The 14,244-nt window shown below is 40.3% G+C and overlaps 1 protein-coding gene and 1 pseudogene across 2 annotated transcripts in view; one reads left to right on the forward strand and one right to left on the reverse strand.

Moving 5' to 3' along the window:
- NBAS (NBAS subunit of NRZ tethering complex) overlaps positions 1-14,244 on the reverse strand; it is a 329,816-nt gene that overhangs the window by 273,678 nt on the left and 41,894 nt on the right. For both annotated transcript variants that reach the window (XM_047744603.1, XM_047744602.1), the window contains exon 10: positions 4,428-4,566. In XM_047744603.1, coding sequence (XP_047600559.1) covers positions 4,428-4,566 — 139 coding nt within the window. The remainder of the gene's footprint in view (positions 1-4,427; positions 4,567-14,244) is intronic.
- Positions 6,685-7,461, forward strand: LOC125108583 (60S ribosomal protein L12-like; annotated as a pseudogene).

Consider the following 14,244-nt stretch of genomic DNA (forward strand, 5'->3'; position numbering starts at 1 on the left):
AGGGTCCTGGGATGGAGTCCCGCATTGGGCTCCCTGCTCAGCAGAGAGTCTTGCTTCTCCCTCTCCCCAAGTCATGTTTTTTCTAGCTCTCTCTCAAATATATAAATAAAAATCTTTTTTAAAAGGAAGGAGAGGAGGGAGGGAAGGAGAGGGAGAAAAAGGGAGAGAAGGAGGGAGAGAAGGAGGGAGAGAGAGAGACAAAAGAAGGAAGCCGATAAAACTGATAAACGTAAAATACTGGAGGGCACTGATAACATCACCAGGATAGTTTCTGTGAAATGACGGAGGTAAATTCCCACATAAGTGAATTCAAATTCAAGAGAAAAAAGAGGGACACCTGGGTGGCTCAGTTGGTTTAGCGGCTGCCTTCGGCTCAGGTCATGATCCCAGCATCCTGGGATCGAGTCCCACATCAGGGCTCCTTGCTTGGCAGGGAACCTGCTTCTCCCTCTGCCTCTACCTGCCTCTCGGCCTACTTGTGATCTCTCTCTCTCTGACAAATAAATAAATAAAATCTTTAAAAAAAGAAAAAAGAAAGAGGAAGTGTAAACAAATACGGGCAGCTCTTGAACATGTTGAAGAAAGGGAAATAAATGGGGGGTGGTAACAGGATTTAGCGGGGTCTAAATCCCCCAAAACCAAATGAAACAAACAGTTTTTATGACGGAAAAATAAAAGCATGTTGTGTGCTGATAAATCTAATCGACAGCAAAATTCATGACGCAGGAAAAATATCAATAAGCAAGAGTGTGAGATCTGGAGGACAAACAGATGGGTTGGTCTTAGCTGGTACAAAGACAGTTTGTCTGTAAAAATGAGAGAAAGGTACCATGTACAGGCAGAGATGCAGGAAGGGGGTGGGATCCTGTGAAAATATTTCTCTGATTATTTCTATTTTCTGAGGGAAATGGGATTTCTCAGGGAAACAGGATTCCAAAAAGCCTGTTTTCTTTCCACAAAAACATCCTTCACCCAAAAAGCAGCAATGGCAATAACATAAAAATTAGTTTTGTTCACTTTTATATATTTTCTAAAATTCTGGTCTTAAAAATACAGATAATAATAATGAACACTACAGATCATTTTATGGCTTACCAAGGGTCTTCACATATATTAGCTTGTTTGTGTCAAAAGCCTTACTACACAAGTGTAAGTGATGAACTAGAATTCCAATCCCAGACTTCTGACTCCCAAGTCTGGGTTCTCTCTTATCTCCCAGTTACTGAAGTAGAGAATGCAACTATTACAGTGCACTGCCCCTATCTGTGGATATGGCTACATCCTCCAGTACAGTAAAACCCCTTGAGGGATGCTACCTTCCTACTACCAGAGCAGTGATTCAATGTTGAACAAATGAATAAATAAAACTATCTCACATTAATGTGGAAACTTTAGTCAGTGCACATATTGAATCTTGCAAAGTCCCTTTTTACAACCTAGCAGCCTTGGGAGAGACTAGAATGTATATGTCAGCAGCATTTTTCCATCAATATCCACCCAACACAACAGCAACCTTAAACAAACGAGTTTGATGAGGGCAGTATCTGCCACCGGACAAAAGAACTAATCCTGTAATTCAAATTACTTCAAGGCAGGGGCAGGCTATGCAGAATGACTGTAAGTTTAGCAGCAGGACACATTTAATAGCCACTAACGTAATTAAAATACACTTGCGGCATTTGAAGAAATTAATCATACAGCCGAGCATTCAGTTTGCAATTTAATGTTTTTCCCCCACTTATTCCGTCAGTGCACAGGCAATTTTCTTCTAAGAGACTGCAATCCCGGAGCTTCAGCTAGAGAGGGAAGGACCATAGCAAAGCAGATTCTAATACTTCAGTGAGGAGCAAAGTGAAAGCACAAGAGAATCAAGCCAAGGTGAAGGAAGGTTTCACGGTATGCGACCATACTCTGGGATTCTTCCTTTCTCAGGCCATTCTGTCACACACATGCCCCGTTATCCCGTACTGAAATGGACTTTCACCATTTGCCTACTGCCTCTCTCCTTGAATTCTCCACACTTAACCTATTTTTTTCTTTCTTTTTTTTCCCCTCAACCTTTAATTTTGACAAATTTCATGGCTATGGCGAGGCTAAAGTGAATGCACAACAAAACACCAGTATGCCTTCTGCTTGGGCTCACCAGTTATGAACGCTTTGCCACACTTGCTTTATCTCTGTGTGCGTACACACATCTTTTAAATTATGGGTCTGACTGGGGCGCCTGGCTGGCTCAGTCACAGAGTGTGCAACTCTTCATTTTGGGGTTATGCATTCGATCCCTGTGTTGGGTGTAGAGATTACTTAAATAAAACTTAAAAATTACGTTTTTGACTAAACCATTTAAAAATAAGTTGCAGACATCACACTTTGATTCAAGAGCCAAAACAGTTTCAAACTCCAAGATCTGCCCTGGTGGATATCACAGAAAAAACTACAAGCTGGGTATGGATTAAATCAGAGAGAGAAACAGGACTAACCCTGCAAAAGTGAAATAGTATATTTAATATGTATAAACAACTCCTACCTCTTTATGAATTATGGATAATCATCAGAGATAAATCTGACAGGACCACTGATCTGTATATAATTTCATATGGGGAGTGGGGAAAGATACTCAACAGTGACTAGAAGATCTGTTCCACCTGTGTTCCCCTATTTTTAGTTCTGGGGTCTTAGGCTCCTTTTCTGTGAAGTGTGGCTACTAACACTCAATCCGGACTCCTCCCTGCACCCTGCAGAAGAAGAGGCAGGATCTAGAATGGATAGAGGGGTAAAGCATGGAAGGAAAAGCACAAAGCACAGTCCTCGATTATAAATTCATGCAGAAATACAAACTGTTATAATACCTAGTGGTATAGAAACCAGTAAGGTGAGCTAATTAAAAAAAAAAAAAACTACTTTGTTGGGTTAAATTCACAATCACATACTTCAAAATATATCAAAAGCTAAAGAAAAAAAAAATGAATGAAGCTTTCAGTCATTGCTTAAGATTTCTTTTTAAAAGTACTTCTTCAGGGGCGCCTGGGTGGCTCAGTTGGTTAAGTGACTGCCTTTGGCTCAGGTCATGATCCTGGAGTCCCAGGATCGAGTCCCACATCGGGCTCCCTGCTCGGTGGGGAGTCTGCTTCTCCTGCTGACCCCTCTCCTCTCATGCTCTCTCTCTCTCTCAAATAAATAAATAAAATCTTAAAAAAAAAGAAAAAGTACATCTTCATTATTTCCTTTTTTATACCAAACTTTTAACCATTTGTGGTTTTAGAGGATTAATTTAAAATCAGTGCATTTTAAACAAAAATAATAGAACAAATACATTCACTGCAGGAAAAAACAACATGACACATTCTCTTATGTCATATTTTCCTTAAGTTCTCGGTTTCTTCCCTCATTTGAGAATATCTGAGTGTCCACTATATGTAAGGCAATGTGCTAAGCACATGATACCTAACCGTGATTGAGTGCTTAACTTCCAGCAGTTTGCATAGGGAAACAGTATTTTATCTTGCCTTTCTGGACACACAGAACTACTACTTCCCAGGGCCCTTGAAGGTAAAAAGGACCACGCAAATAGTTAGAACACATGAACTGTGAGCACAGGTAATGTTAGTTCTAGTTGAAAAGTTCCACCTTTTAACCCTCTCTTTTCCCTCCTATAAACTGAAATACTTGAACCTCAAGAGGTTGTCAGCCTGCGTGGATTCTCTAGTCATCACTTGGAACAAACTGTCCAGGGGAGTCATGGCACCAAGAACAGACCTGGCCACAAATAAGGAATGAATGGTTATAGGGTAACCCACAGAAATGCCAGAGTTTTCATCTGTTCATGGGACGGTTTGATTATCACAGCAGAACCTAGCGTGTACTGACTATTACAGCATACCGGAGGGCTCTGCTACAGAACAAAGGGATGAAAGGCTGGGTGTCATCCACGTGAATGCAGACCAAAGTATCAGCAAGTGTGCCATGGCGGTAAAGAACGTGAATAGGGGTACTTGTGTCAGAGTTTGTACTCTGACTCTGCGACTTACTAGCTCGGTGACCCAGGGAAGTTACTAAACTACACTCTACCTCCCTCATCAATAGACAGGCTAGTAACAATACCTACCCCAAGAAGTCATGAGCGTTAAGGGAGCTAATACACACCACAGGAGTCAAGACAGTTGTCAGCCCATAAAAAATGCTGAATAAACATTAATGTCTCAATAAGCAAATGCAAGTAACAGGATTCCTGTTAGGTTCTTTTTCTAACATCTGCCAATGTTGTTAATAAAAATGAGACCAAGTGAAACCAAAAACACTTTAGATAACTCTGACATTAGAAAGAAGTACTAAAATTTCACATGAAGTCACTTTCCTCGCTTGAGACAAAGTACTTCATCCTGTTCCTGCCTGAGGCCTAGTCACAAAGTGAAATGCCAGATACTTACTGCAGTTACCCTGTCTCCACCATTGGTAACCTGCTTATAATAAGGCGATCCCGAAAGAACTCTCCAGGCAGACAGGCCATAGCTAGAAGCTTTTGATATGCCCACTTCAGCAGTTTCGCATCCACCAACCAGCAAAAGTCTAAAAAAAAAAAAACCAGAAAAATAAGAAGAACTGATATATTGTGGTCTGAATAAGGGGACATCAAAACAAGGACAGCAGAAGCAGTCACCTTCCCAAAGAAAACTAAAGCAAAAGTACTATATACTAAAATTACTATATACTGTATATATAGAAGTTCAATATTTTAGAAGGAAAATAAAAGCAAATGGTTTTTCAATTAGAATTTTCACCTTCACTTATACAGAGGAAGGCTTAAGCATTCAAGTACCTGAAATCCAGATGGGAATTTTACAAAGAGTAAAAATGTTTTAAGGTTGAACACTGAACACTGAAAAAACTGTATCGACACCAGTGAACTTGAACACACAGACCTGTCACCACACCCAGGTATGTATCTATTCGTTACAGCAGTGGGTTGTATACAGTTACAGGTGTTAGCGAAGGCAGCTGGGAGTACCCTGCATGACAGCAACTCTGTGGTCTAACTATACTGAAACAAGACTATTTAACAGTTCAGATGTACATTATGATCTGTTTACTGTTTGTTCTACTTCCTTAGCAGTTAGAGAGGAGGTACCAACAGGGCAAACAGTCTAACATACTAAAAGTTCAAAGGCTCTGTGACACTACACAAACTGATTAATAATAATAAAACAATAATAATAAAACTCATGTTTTTTGTTTTTTTACTGAGGTGCAGATGGTATATAACATTATATTAGTTCAGGTGTATAACACAATGATTCAAAATTTGCATATATTGTGAAATGATCCCCACCATAAGTCTAGTTAATATCCACCCCATACACAGTTTAAAAATTTTTTTTTCCTTGTGATGAATGCTTTTAAGATGTACTCTCTTAGAATGCAACACAGTATTTTTAACCAGTCACCAAAAACAGTCATGATTTTTAAAGTCATGTTCACTAAATCTGGCAGGGAACTATGTTATAGATATCATAATCATCCATCTAAGAAAGAGAAAAGTTGGGAAGTAAAGTTCTGATCTAGTAAAGGAAGCACTACAGTTACCAGTGAATTATTTTTGTTCCCAATGACAATGAGGCAATACAGTAAGGGAAGAGACAGGACACAGGTTTCACTGGTCTTGTGCATCTGATGCTCCCCCAGCATGAACTACAACTGTTCCAAATGACAGAAAACAATTATCAAGCTCCTTTTAAAGCAAAACACACATAGTACTGTTATCACCACATTCCCGTTTTATAAGAGGATGCACTCCATCATACAAGTCAGCCTTTCCCTTTTTCTAGACCATGCTCATAGTAAAACCGAACCTTAAAAAACATCAGGTTCTGTATAGAAGTTGGAAGGTAAAAGAAAACAACACTTTGTACGGCTCTTCAGTGTTGGCGTATCAAAAGGCTTTACTTAGAAGTCATCCAGAACAGGTGGGTGGGGGTGGCTCTCTATCTCATAGGTATCTGTGAAACAAAATTGGCCACGAAATGACTGTTGAAATGACTGTTGAATGACTGGCACAAAGGAGTCAATTATCTATTGTCTGTAAGAACAGACTTCAAATATTCCACAAAGAAATTTTTTAAGTCAATTTGTTTATACAACAACAACAACAACCCTGGAAACACCTGGATGGGGCTCAGTTGGTGGAGCAGACAGGAGACTCTTGATCTCAAGGTCATGAGTTCAAGCCACCGGGCATAGAGATTACTTAACACACACACACACAAAACAGTCCTCTGAATAAATAAAAACGCAACAGGTAATTTTGAATATCTACATTTCTGAATTTAATCTCAATGTTTTCAAACAGGAAATATGTGATTCATAAAACATATCTTTAAAAATTAGTAACCTATAATTATAATAAAAATAAAAACACTGTTTGAGAATTCAACAGATCCCCAAAAGGCCAGGATAAAGCAGATCCTGATAACTAACTTTCCTCGGCTCAATGTACAACGTATATATTTACATGAACAGTATAATTCTTTTCTCAAGGAACTGGACATTATTTAATCTGCACTACTATGTCATGGAGGGGACCTATCTAATTTTCAGATTTAAAAAGTAGACGTAGGTTTCGGCCTTTGCGTTGGCAGAAGCAAAGCTGCAGTCTCTCCAGTCATCCAGAATCCGGACGCAGCCTCCACCATGCCACCTGAGTTTGAGCCCAATGAGATCAAAGATAGACCTGAGGTGCACCAGGTAGCAAAGTTAGTGCCACGCCCTGGTTCCCAAAATTGGCCCCCTGGGTTTATCTCCAAAAAAGTTTGGTGACAATACCACCAAGGCAACTGGTGGTTAGAGGGGTCTGAGGATGACAGTGAAACTGACCATTCAGAACAGACAGGCCCAGACTGAAACCATACCTTCTGCCTCTGCCCTGATTATCGAAGCCCTCAAGGAACTACCAAGAGAAAGAAGTAGGAAAACATTAGCAGGGTGAAAGTGTCACTTTTTTTTTTTTAAGATTTTATTTATTTATTTGACAGACAGAGATCACAAGTAGGCAGAGAGGCAGGCAGAGAGAGAGAGGAGGAAGCAGGCTCCCCGCTGAGCAGAGAGCCGGATTCGGGGCTCGATCCCAGGACCCTGGGATCATGACCTGAGCCGAAGGCAGAGACTTTAACGCACTGAGCCACCCAGGCGCCGAAGGCAGAGGCTTTAACGCACTAAGCCACCCAGGCGCCCCATGGAAGTGTCATTTTGATGAGACTGTCAACCCTGCCCAACTGATGCAGTACCATTCCTTAGCCAGAGAACTCTCTGGAACCATTAGAGAGATTCTAGAAACTGCCCTGCCCAATCTGTGGGCTGCAATGTTAACGGTCACCATCCTTGTGACATCACAGAGAATATCAACAGTGACCACTTCATGACATTACAGATGACATCAACAGTGAAGCAGTGGAATGTCCCACTAGTTAAGAACTACAAAAGAAAATATGTCAATAAAGGATTATTTGAGAACCAAAAATATATATATATGATATGTAACAAATATCATATATTTTTATTATATATGTTCATACATATATACACATGTATAGAACTAAGTTGTCTGACTACTGAAGGAGATACAAAGCTAACTAAAATTTCGGTTTTTTTAGCTCTTGGTCTTAATACTAGAAGATACTTCCTCTCTCTGATTTTTGATAAATACCATAGCCATGCACACATCAAATTGGCTACATGACAAACTCCATCAAGAACAAAAGAGATTCAGTATCTGCTTCCAAACAACCTTTCCTCTATTAATGCCCAATGGAGGAGTGAGTAGAAAAAGAAGCAGAACGATGGCACTAGTCATGTACTGTCCTCACTAGATGGTAAAATGATGTAATATGAATGAAAACAGTCAATGAAAAAGAGGGGAGAGAAGTCCCAGACCCAGCACAGCAAACAGAACAAACGGTTCCTGAGTGAATTTAAAACTCCACCTTTCTCCTTAAGTAGCACAGGGAAAGGTGCTATAGCCAACTCCACTTCCCTCCACCTGTCCTAATGCTTGCTAGGTTTCAGCAGTAAGTACCAGAAGAGGCAGGGAGAAGGGGAAAGCTTATGGCCACAGGGATGGGGAGAAATGGGGGAAGAGGTTGATTCACTGATAAAGACAGCACTAGATAATGTTAAACTGATAATCTGGTAAAGGAAAGTATTGGGGAAAAAATTTCAAGGTATTAGTTAAAGACAAAGCCATGAATAAAGACAGAAAAATACCATGCTCTTCGACAAACTCTCAAAACCTTAAAGATGTCAATTCTCCTTAACCTATAAATTGAATGCAATTTCAAATAAAATCCCAACAGAATCTTTCATGGAACTGAAACTGATGTGACAGAACTAAACAAGTCTAAAATTCACAAGGGCATGTACAGGTCTAAGAAAAGCCCACTCCATTCCACACCGATAATCTTTCCCTTTATGACCTGTGCTTTGTGCACCTTGGCCTGCAAATACTTTCCTACCTAGTGTTATTAAGACATTCTCCTTCCAATTTCACCATATTGAAATCTAAAACTTCTATCCATACAAAGATAAATCACACACCAGGAAAGTACGTAAGAGGAATAGTATTAGCAAGCAATTTACATACCACAATCAGCTCAAAAGAAAAACAAAGAATAAAGCAAGTCACAAAAGGTGAAATCCAAGTCAATAATGTGGATGAAAACAGCAGAGATTTAGGATTTAAGGGCATCTGGCTGGCCCAGGGGTAAAGCATGCGACTCTTGATCTTGGTGTTGTGAGTTCGAGCCCCATGCTGGGCATATAGTTTATGTTTACCAAAAAAAAAAAAAAAAAATCAGTAAAACAATACAGAGTATGTTTAAGGACACAGTATCTCTTATAAAGTACTGATGAAATTGTAAACTGGAGCAATCATTTTGGTGAGTGATATGACAACACCAAACAAACACATACACCTAACAATCCCACAAACTGTTCCTAGGAAACGCTAGAGAAATTCTTGTACAGGTATATTTATCTCTTGGTCAAAGAATATTTCATGCAGCTCTATTTATAATAAGGGAAAATTAGAAGTATTTTAAATGTTTACAAGGGATGGATAAATTCAGTAAGTTGTTCAGGGAAACATGCAATGTAACTACAGTAGAAAGATAGACGGATGGATGGATAGATAGATAGAGAAGGCTACACAACAAAATCCTGAGTAGTGACCTCTAGAAAGGGATAGCGAGACAAAGCAATGGAAGTAGGAAGTTTTGTTTATATTGCCTTTTATTCACATATGTGTATGTACACACACCCACACACCTTAAGCAAAAAAGAAAATCTTAGTATTTGTTAATTCTCAGTAGGTACTTAGGTGTTCATTACATCACTCTCTCTCTTTAGCCTAAAAAGAAGAACATCAAGATAGAGTATCCCCAATTATGTACATAAATTTTCCAGTTAATGAAATCCAGGAGAGAAAATTCAGTAAATTGGCTCTAACACAGAACACCACGCCACAAGTCTAGCCAAATACTGAAAATAAAATTAGCATATCATTTACTTTGTGACAATTTTGAGGTTGTTTATACATTAATGGCTATAGCTTAAGCATTCTGTGATTTACTCCTGAAGGGACTATTAGATTTTCACAGAAAGTAAGTCCACAAACAGACAATACTGTAGAAAATAACTTTTTTTTACTTTATTTTTTCAGTGTTCCAAGATTCATTGTTTATGCACCACACCCAGTGCTCCATGCAATATATGCCCTCCTTAGTACCCACCACCAGGTTTTAACATTAATGTTGTTCTGTTGCAGTAATTTCCTCCATCCAGAATACTTACATGCAGTGGTAACCATTACTTCCTTAAATATACAAAATAAATATACAGGGCTCTTAGGTGCTTACCTTAAGAATCACATCTTGAAGTAATTGTTTTAAAAATTTTTCTATAAAAACATGAACTGGGACGCCTGGTGGCTCAGTGGGTTAGAGCCTCTGCCTTTGGCTTGGGTCATGATCCCAGGGTCCTGGGATTGAGCCCCGCATCGGGCTCTCTGTTCAGCAGGGAGCCTGCTTCCTCCTCTCTCTCTACCTGTCTCTCTGCCTACTTGTGATCACTGTCAAATAAATACATAAAATCTTAAAAGTAAAAATAAAAATAAAACAATAAACCAAAACAGATTTTCCAGAGTACAAATTAAGTTCTCTAGACTAAAGCACATGAGGTGTATGAATTAAAACTGTACTTCTTATCAAAAAAGAGGGAATTGGGGCGCCTGGGTGGCTCAGTGGGTTAAGCCGCTGCCTTCGGTTCAGGTCATGATCCCAGGTCCTGGGTTCATGCCCCGCATCGGGCTTTCTGCTCAGCAGGGAGCCTGCTTCCTCCTCTCTCTCTGCCTGCCTCTCTGCCTACTTGTGATTTCTCTCTGTCAAATAAATAAATAAAATCTTAAAAAAAAAAAAAAAGAGGGAAGGAAGGAGGCAGACAGAGAGAGAAAGAGATTAACTTGCCCAATAATCTTTGACCTCAAAATTTTGTGGAAAATAGGAAAATCTTGGGTCTTAGATTCTAATACCTCTGCAACAAATGTAATCTTAAGACATTAGGGCGCCTGGGTGGCTCAGTAGGTTAAGCCTCTGCCTTTGGCTCAGGTCATGATCCCGGGGTCCTGGGATCGAGCCCCGCATCGGGCTCTCTGCTCATCAGGGAGTCTGCTTCCCTCTCTCCCTCTGCCTGCCTCTCTGCCTGCATGTGATCTGTCTGTCAAATAAATAAACAAAATATTAAAAAAAAAAAGACATACCCTATATTCCACCAATATTTGCTACATGCAAATTGTGTGCTAAGCAATGAGGACTATGCTAAGCAACTGAAGAAGCTTCTTAATAAACTGTTTATAATTCTTCTTGGCTTCAATTTGTGGTGTCACATTTAGCTTTCCCAGTTCGTCAGGATCAACATGGTGTGGTGCTTAGGGGAGCGCTTCCTGTCCCTAACTTCCGTTCCTCAGATGGCCTTGGAGATATATTGACACACAGGAATGAAAACGAGCACAGTCACTCCCAGGGGATAGGACAAGTCAACACAAGCCACTACTGCATAGGACCCCGTCAATGGCCTTGGAGTTAGGCATAAAGACAGTCCAGGGACGCCTGGGTGGCTCAGTTGGTTAAGCAGCTGCCTTCGGCTCAGGTCATGATCCCAGCGTCCTGGGATCGAGTCCCACATCGGGCTCCTTGCTCATCAGGGAGCCTGCTTCTCCCTCTGCCTCTGCCTGCCATTCTGTCTGCCTGTGCTTGCTCTCTCTCCCTCTCTCTCTCTGACAAATAAATAAAATTAAAAAAAAAAATTAAAAAAAAAAAAAAGACAGTCCAAAGGACAGATAAGTAAGCTGCATGGAGGAAAAGGCCAAGAAAAGCTTCACAGGCTTAACATCAGCAAAAAGTTTACTCTTCAAACAATTTCCCAGGCAGATAAAGGGAACGGGTAAAGAGCATCCTAAGCCAAGGGAACTCAGTGTCAAAGAAAACAGAGTCTAGTTTGTAAAATGGCGTGATTGGAGAAAAATGAACGCGGTGCGCGCTTCTAGTCCATAAAAGGAAGCAGGAGGATCAGGAGACAAAGTTCCAAGGGGTCCTTAACATTACAAAATAGTCTGTCTTGCTCCCTCCCTGGGCACTTATCACCTTCTCTCTGTATACTGGAACAGTCATTGAAGTCATGCCTCCATTTGTAAACCTGGAGCCACTTGGGCACAGAGATTGTATCTGTATTCTCCACAGCGTTTACCACAATTGCTCCACTCAAGAAACCTCTATCTGCACGCTACGTGCAAAGCACTACAGGGCACAAAGATAAATAAGACACAGTCCTTGTCCTTGGCTTAACCTCCCCAGGCTTCAGCTCTCCCACCTGAGAAATGAAGGGGCTGAGCCAAATGATGGATGAACCTCTCTTCCAGCTCTAACAGGCTAAGAGTCTAAAGCTCAGAGCAGGAACACAGGGATCAGACAACAAAAATAAACTGTGACTGATGAAGCCAAAAACACCAGAAGGGGTGAATTCAATGAGCGGGCGTAAAGGCAGAGGCCGGCGCAGAACAAGGGGCAGTGACGTGGGGTGGTCAAGGCCATCAGAAGAAAGGGAGGTAGGGACAGAATGTGTGTCCCTCAGCACCACACCACACGTGATCCTGATGAACTGGGAAAGCTAAATGAAACACTACAAATTATTTCCAAGAAGGATCACAGATGGTTTATTAAGAAGGGTCTTTCATCTAATAACTGTTGGAAGACTCTGCCATCTAGTGGCTCAAAACTTCTTAAAGCCAAAAAAAAAAAAAACCTTAAAGCGAAGGAAAGATGGAAGTCTGGAACACAAGGAGACACCTGTACCCGCTCCTCCAATGACCACTGGGCTTGCAGCTTACAACCCGCAGAAAGGGAAGAAAGAAGAAACTGCAGGTCTCAAGCTTAAGAAGTGCTTAAGATCTGTGCCTGTCAAAACAAGGGCTCAAAAATTGTTACCTACTATTTCACAGCTAGAAGTTAGTCCTCTCTTGGGATAATGGAAACTGTTTCCCCATTTTAACTCATTTTTGGTATAGCTTACACATTCTTTATTTCAAAAATCTTACCACTTCAAAATTTAGAATTCTGCTTATGTCTATTTATTAGATAAAGGGCTTATAGGAAGAAAACATTCAAAATCGTGACTCCTTACATCAGTGGTTCTCAGACACACGTATGCATCAGAATCAACCACAGTGCTTGTAAAAGCGGAAAGCTGGGCCACTTCCCCAGAGGTCTACAGTTGGTAGGCCTAGGATGGAGTCCAAGAGTCCACATGTCTAACAATGTCTCCCGTGATTCTGATGCTGCCAGTACAGAGACCACATGAGAGCACAGCTTTATACCATGCTTGAATCTGTAATGTGAGCTCTGGAGGGCACAGTTCACTAGAAAACAAATTATGAAGCATGACACTATTCAGTCTATCCAATTTAGGAATGATCACAGAAAACTGATTTTCATGAATGGTTAGCTGTTGAAGGCAAAACAATGAGGGTTTTTCTTGGATGGGAAAAGAGTGCTTAGTTTAGTAATAAAAGTCATCACATTTTTCTAGCAATTTAATAATTATACATTTAATGTATTTAAAACTGAGTGGTACCTGGTTAGAAACTCCTTAAAATACAATTTAGAATTTAGAACCAGGGGGTATAAGGAAATCTATATATAAAGTTCAATACTCCTTATTTTACATCTTCTAAGCAGAATTGAACCCATACCCAGATAGAAGGTTGGCTGGCACAGAGGAGACATCAGCAAACATTTTCTATAAAAACAAAAACAACAACAACAACAAAAACAGAGAATAGGGGCGCCTGGGTGGCTCAGTCAGTTAAGCGTCTGCCTTCAGCTCAGGTCATGATCCCAGGGTCCCGAGATCGAGCCTCACATCAGGTTCCCTGCTCAGCGGAGGCCTGCTTCTCCCTTGCCTTCTGTCACTCCCCCCACTCGCCATGCTTGTGTTCGTTCACTCTCTCTGTCAAATAAATAAAGTCTTTAAAATAAAAGAGAGAGACAACACATATTTAAGATCTGTGGGCCATAATGGTCTCTTTCAAGACTACTCTGTCCTAGTACAAAAAAGCATAGATAATATATATATATATATATATTTTTTTTTTTTTAAAGTGTGACAAATTGTAATAAAATTGTATTTGTGGACACTGAAATTTGTATTTCATATAGTTTTAATGGGCTATAAGATACTCTTTTTTTTTTTCCCCAAACCCTTAAAAAAATGTTAAAATCCAGCTTTGGCTCCCAGACTACACAGAAACAGGTCAGATTTGGCCACAGGCCACAGTTTTCCAATCCCGGGTATAGAGAAAAGCCTACAGAGTGTGATTATCAGAAGACACGAGCTTACCACATAACAGTTGCATCATCTTACAGAGTCTCAACCTCTCAGAGCTCAGTTTCATCTACACAAGAGCAGTTAGGATACCGTCTTACTGAATTGTGAAGACTAAGATTCATTAAGTATATGGTAATCAGCAAAGGACTCTAAAATGTCTCAGTTATAATCTTAAGAACTTCAGGTTAAGTCAATTCCATGTCCATCTAAGAAGTACCCAAATTTTGCAAGGGACTGTGCTGGCAGTATAAGAAATGCTGTGCAAGGAAACCAAATTTTCCCCCCTGAAGGTACTTATAGTCCCAGAGGTTAACGAGACTG

Source organism: Lutra lutra, chromosome 9 (genome assembly GCF_902655055.1).
Source record: "Lutra lutra chromosome 9, mLutLut1.2, whole genome shotgun sequence".
Taxonomy (NCBI): domain Eukaryota; kingdom Metazoa; phylum Chordata; class Mammalia; order Carnivora; family Mustelidae; genus Lutra; species Lutra lutra.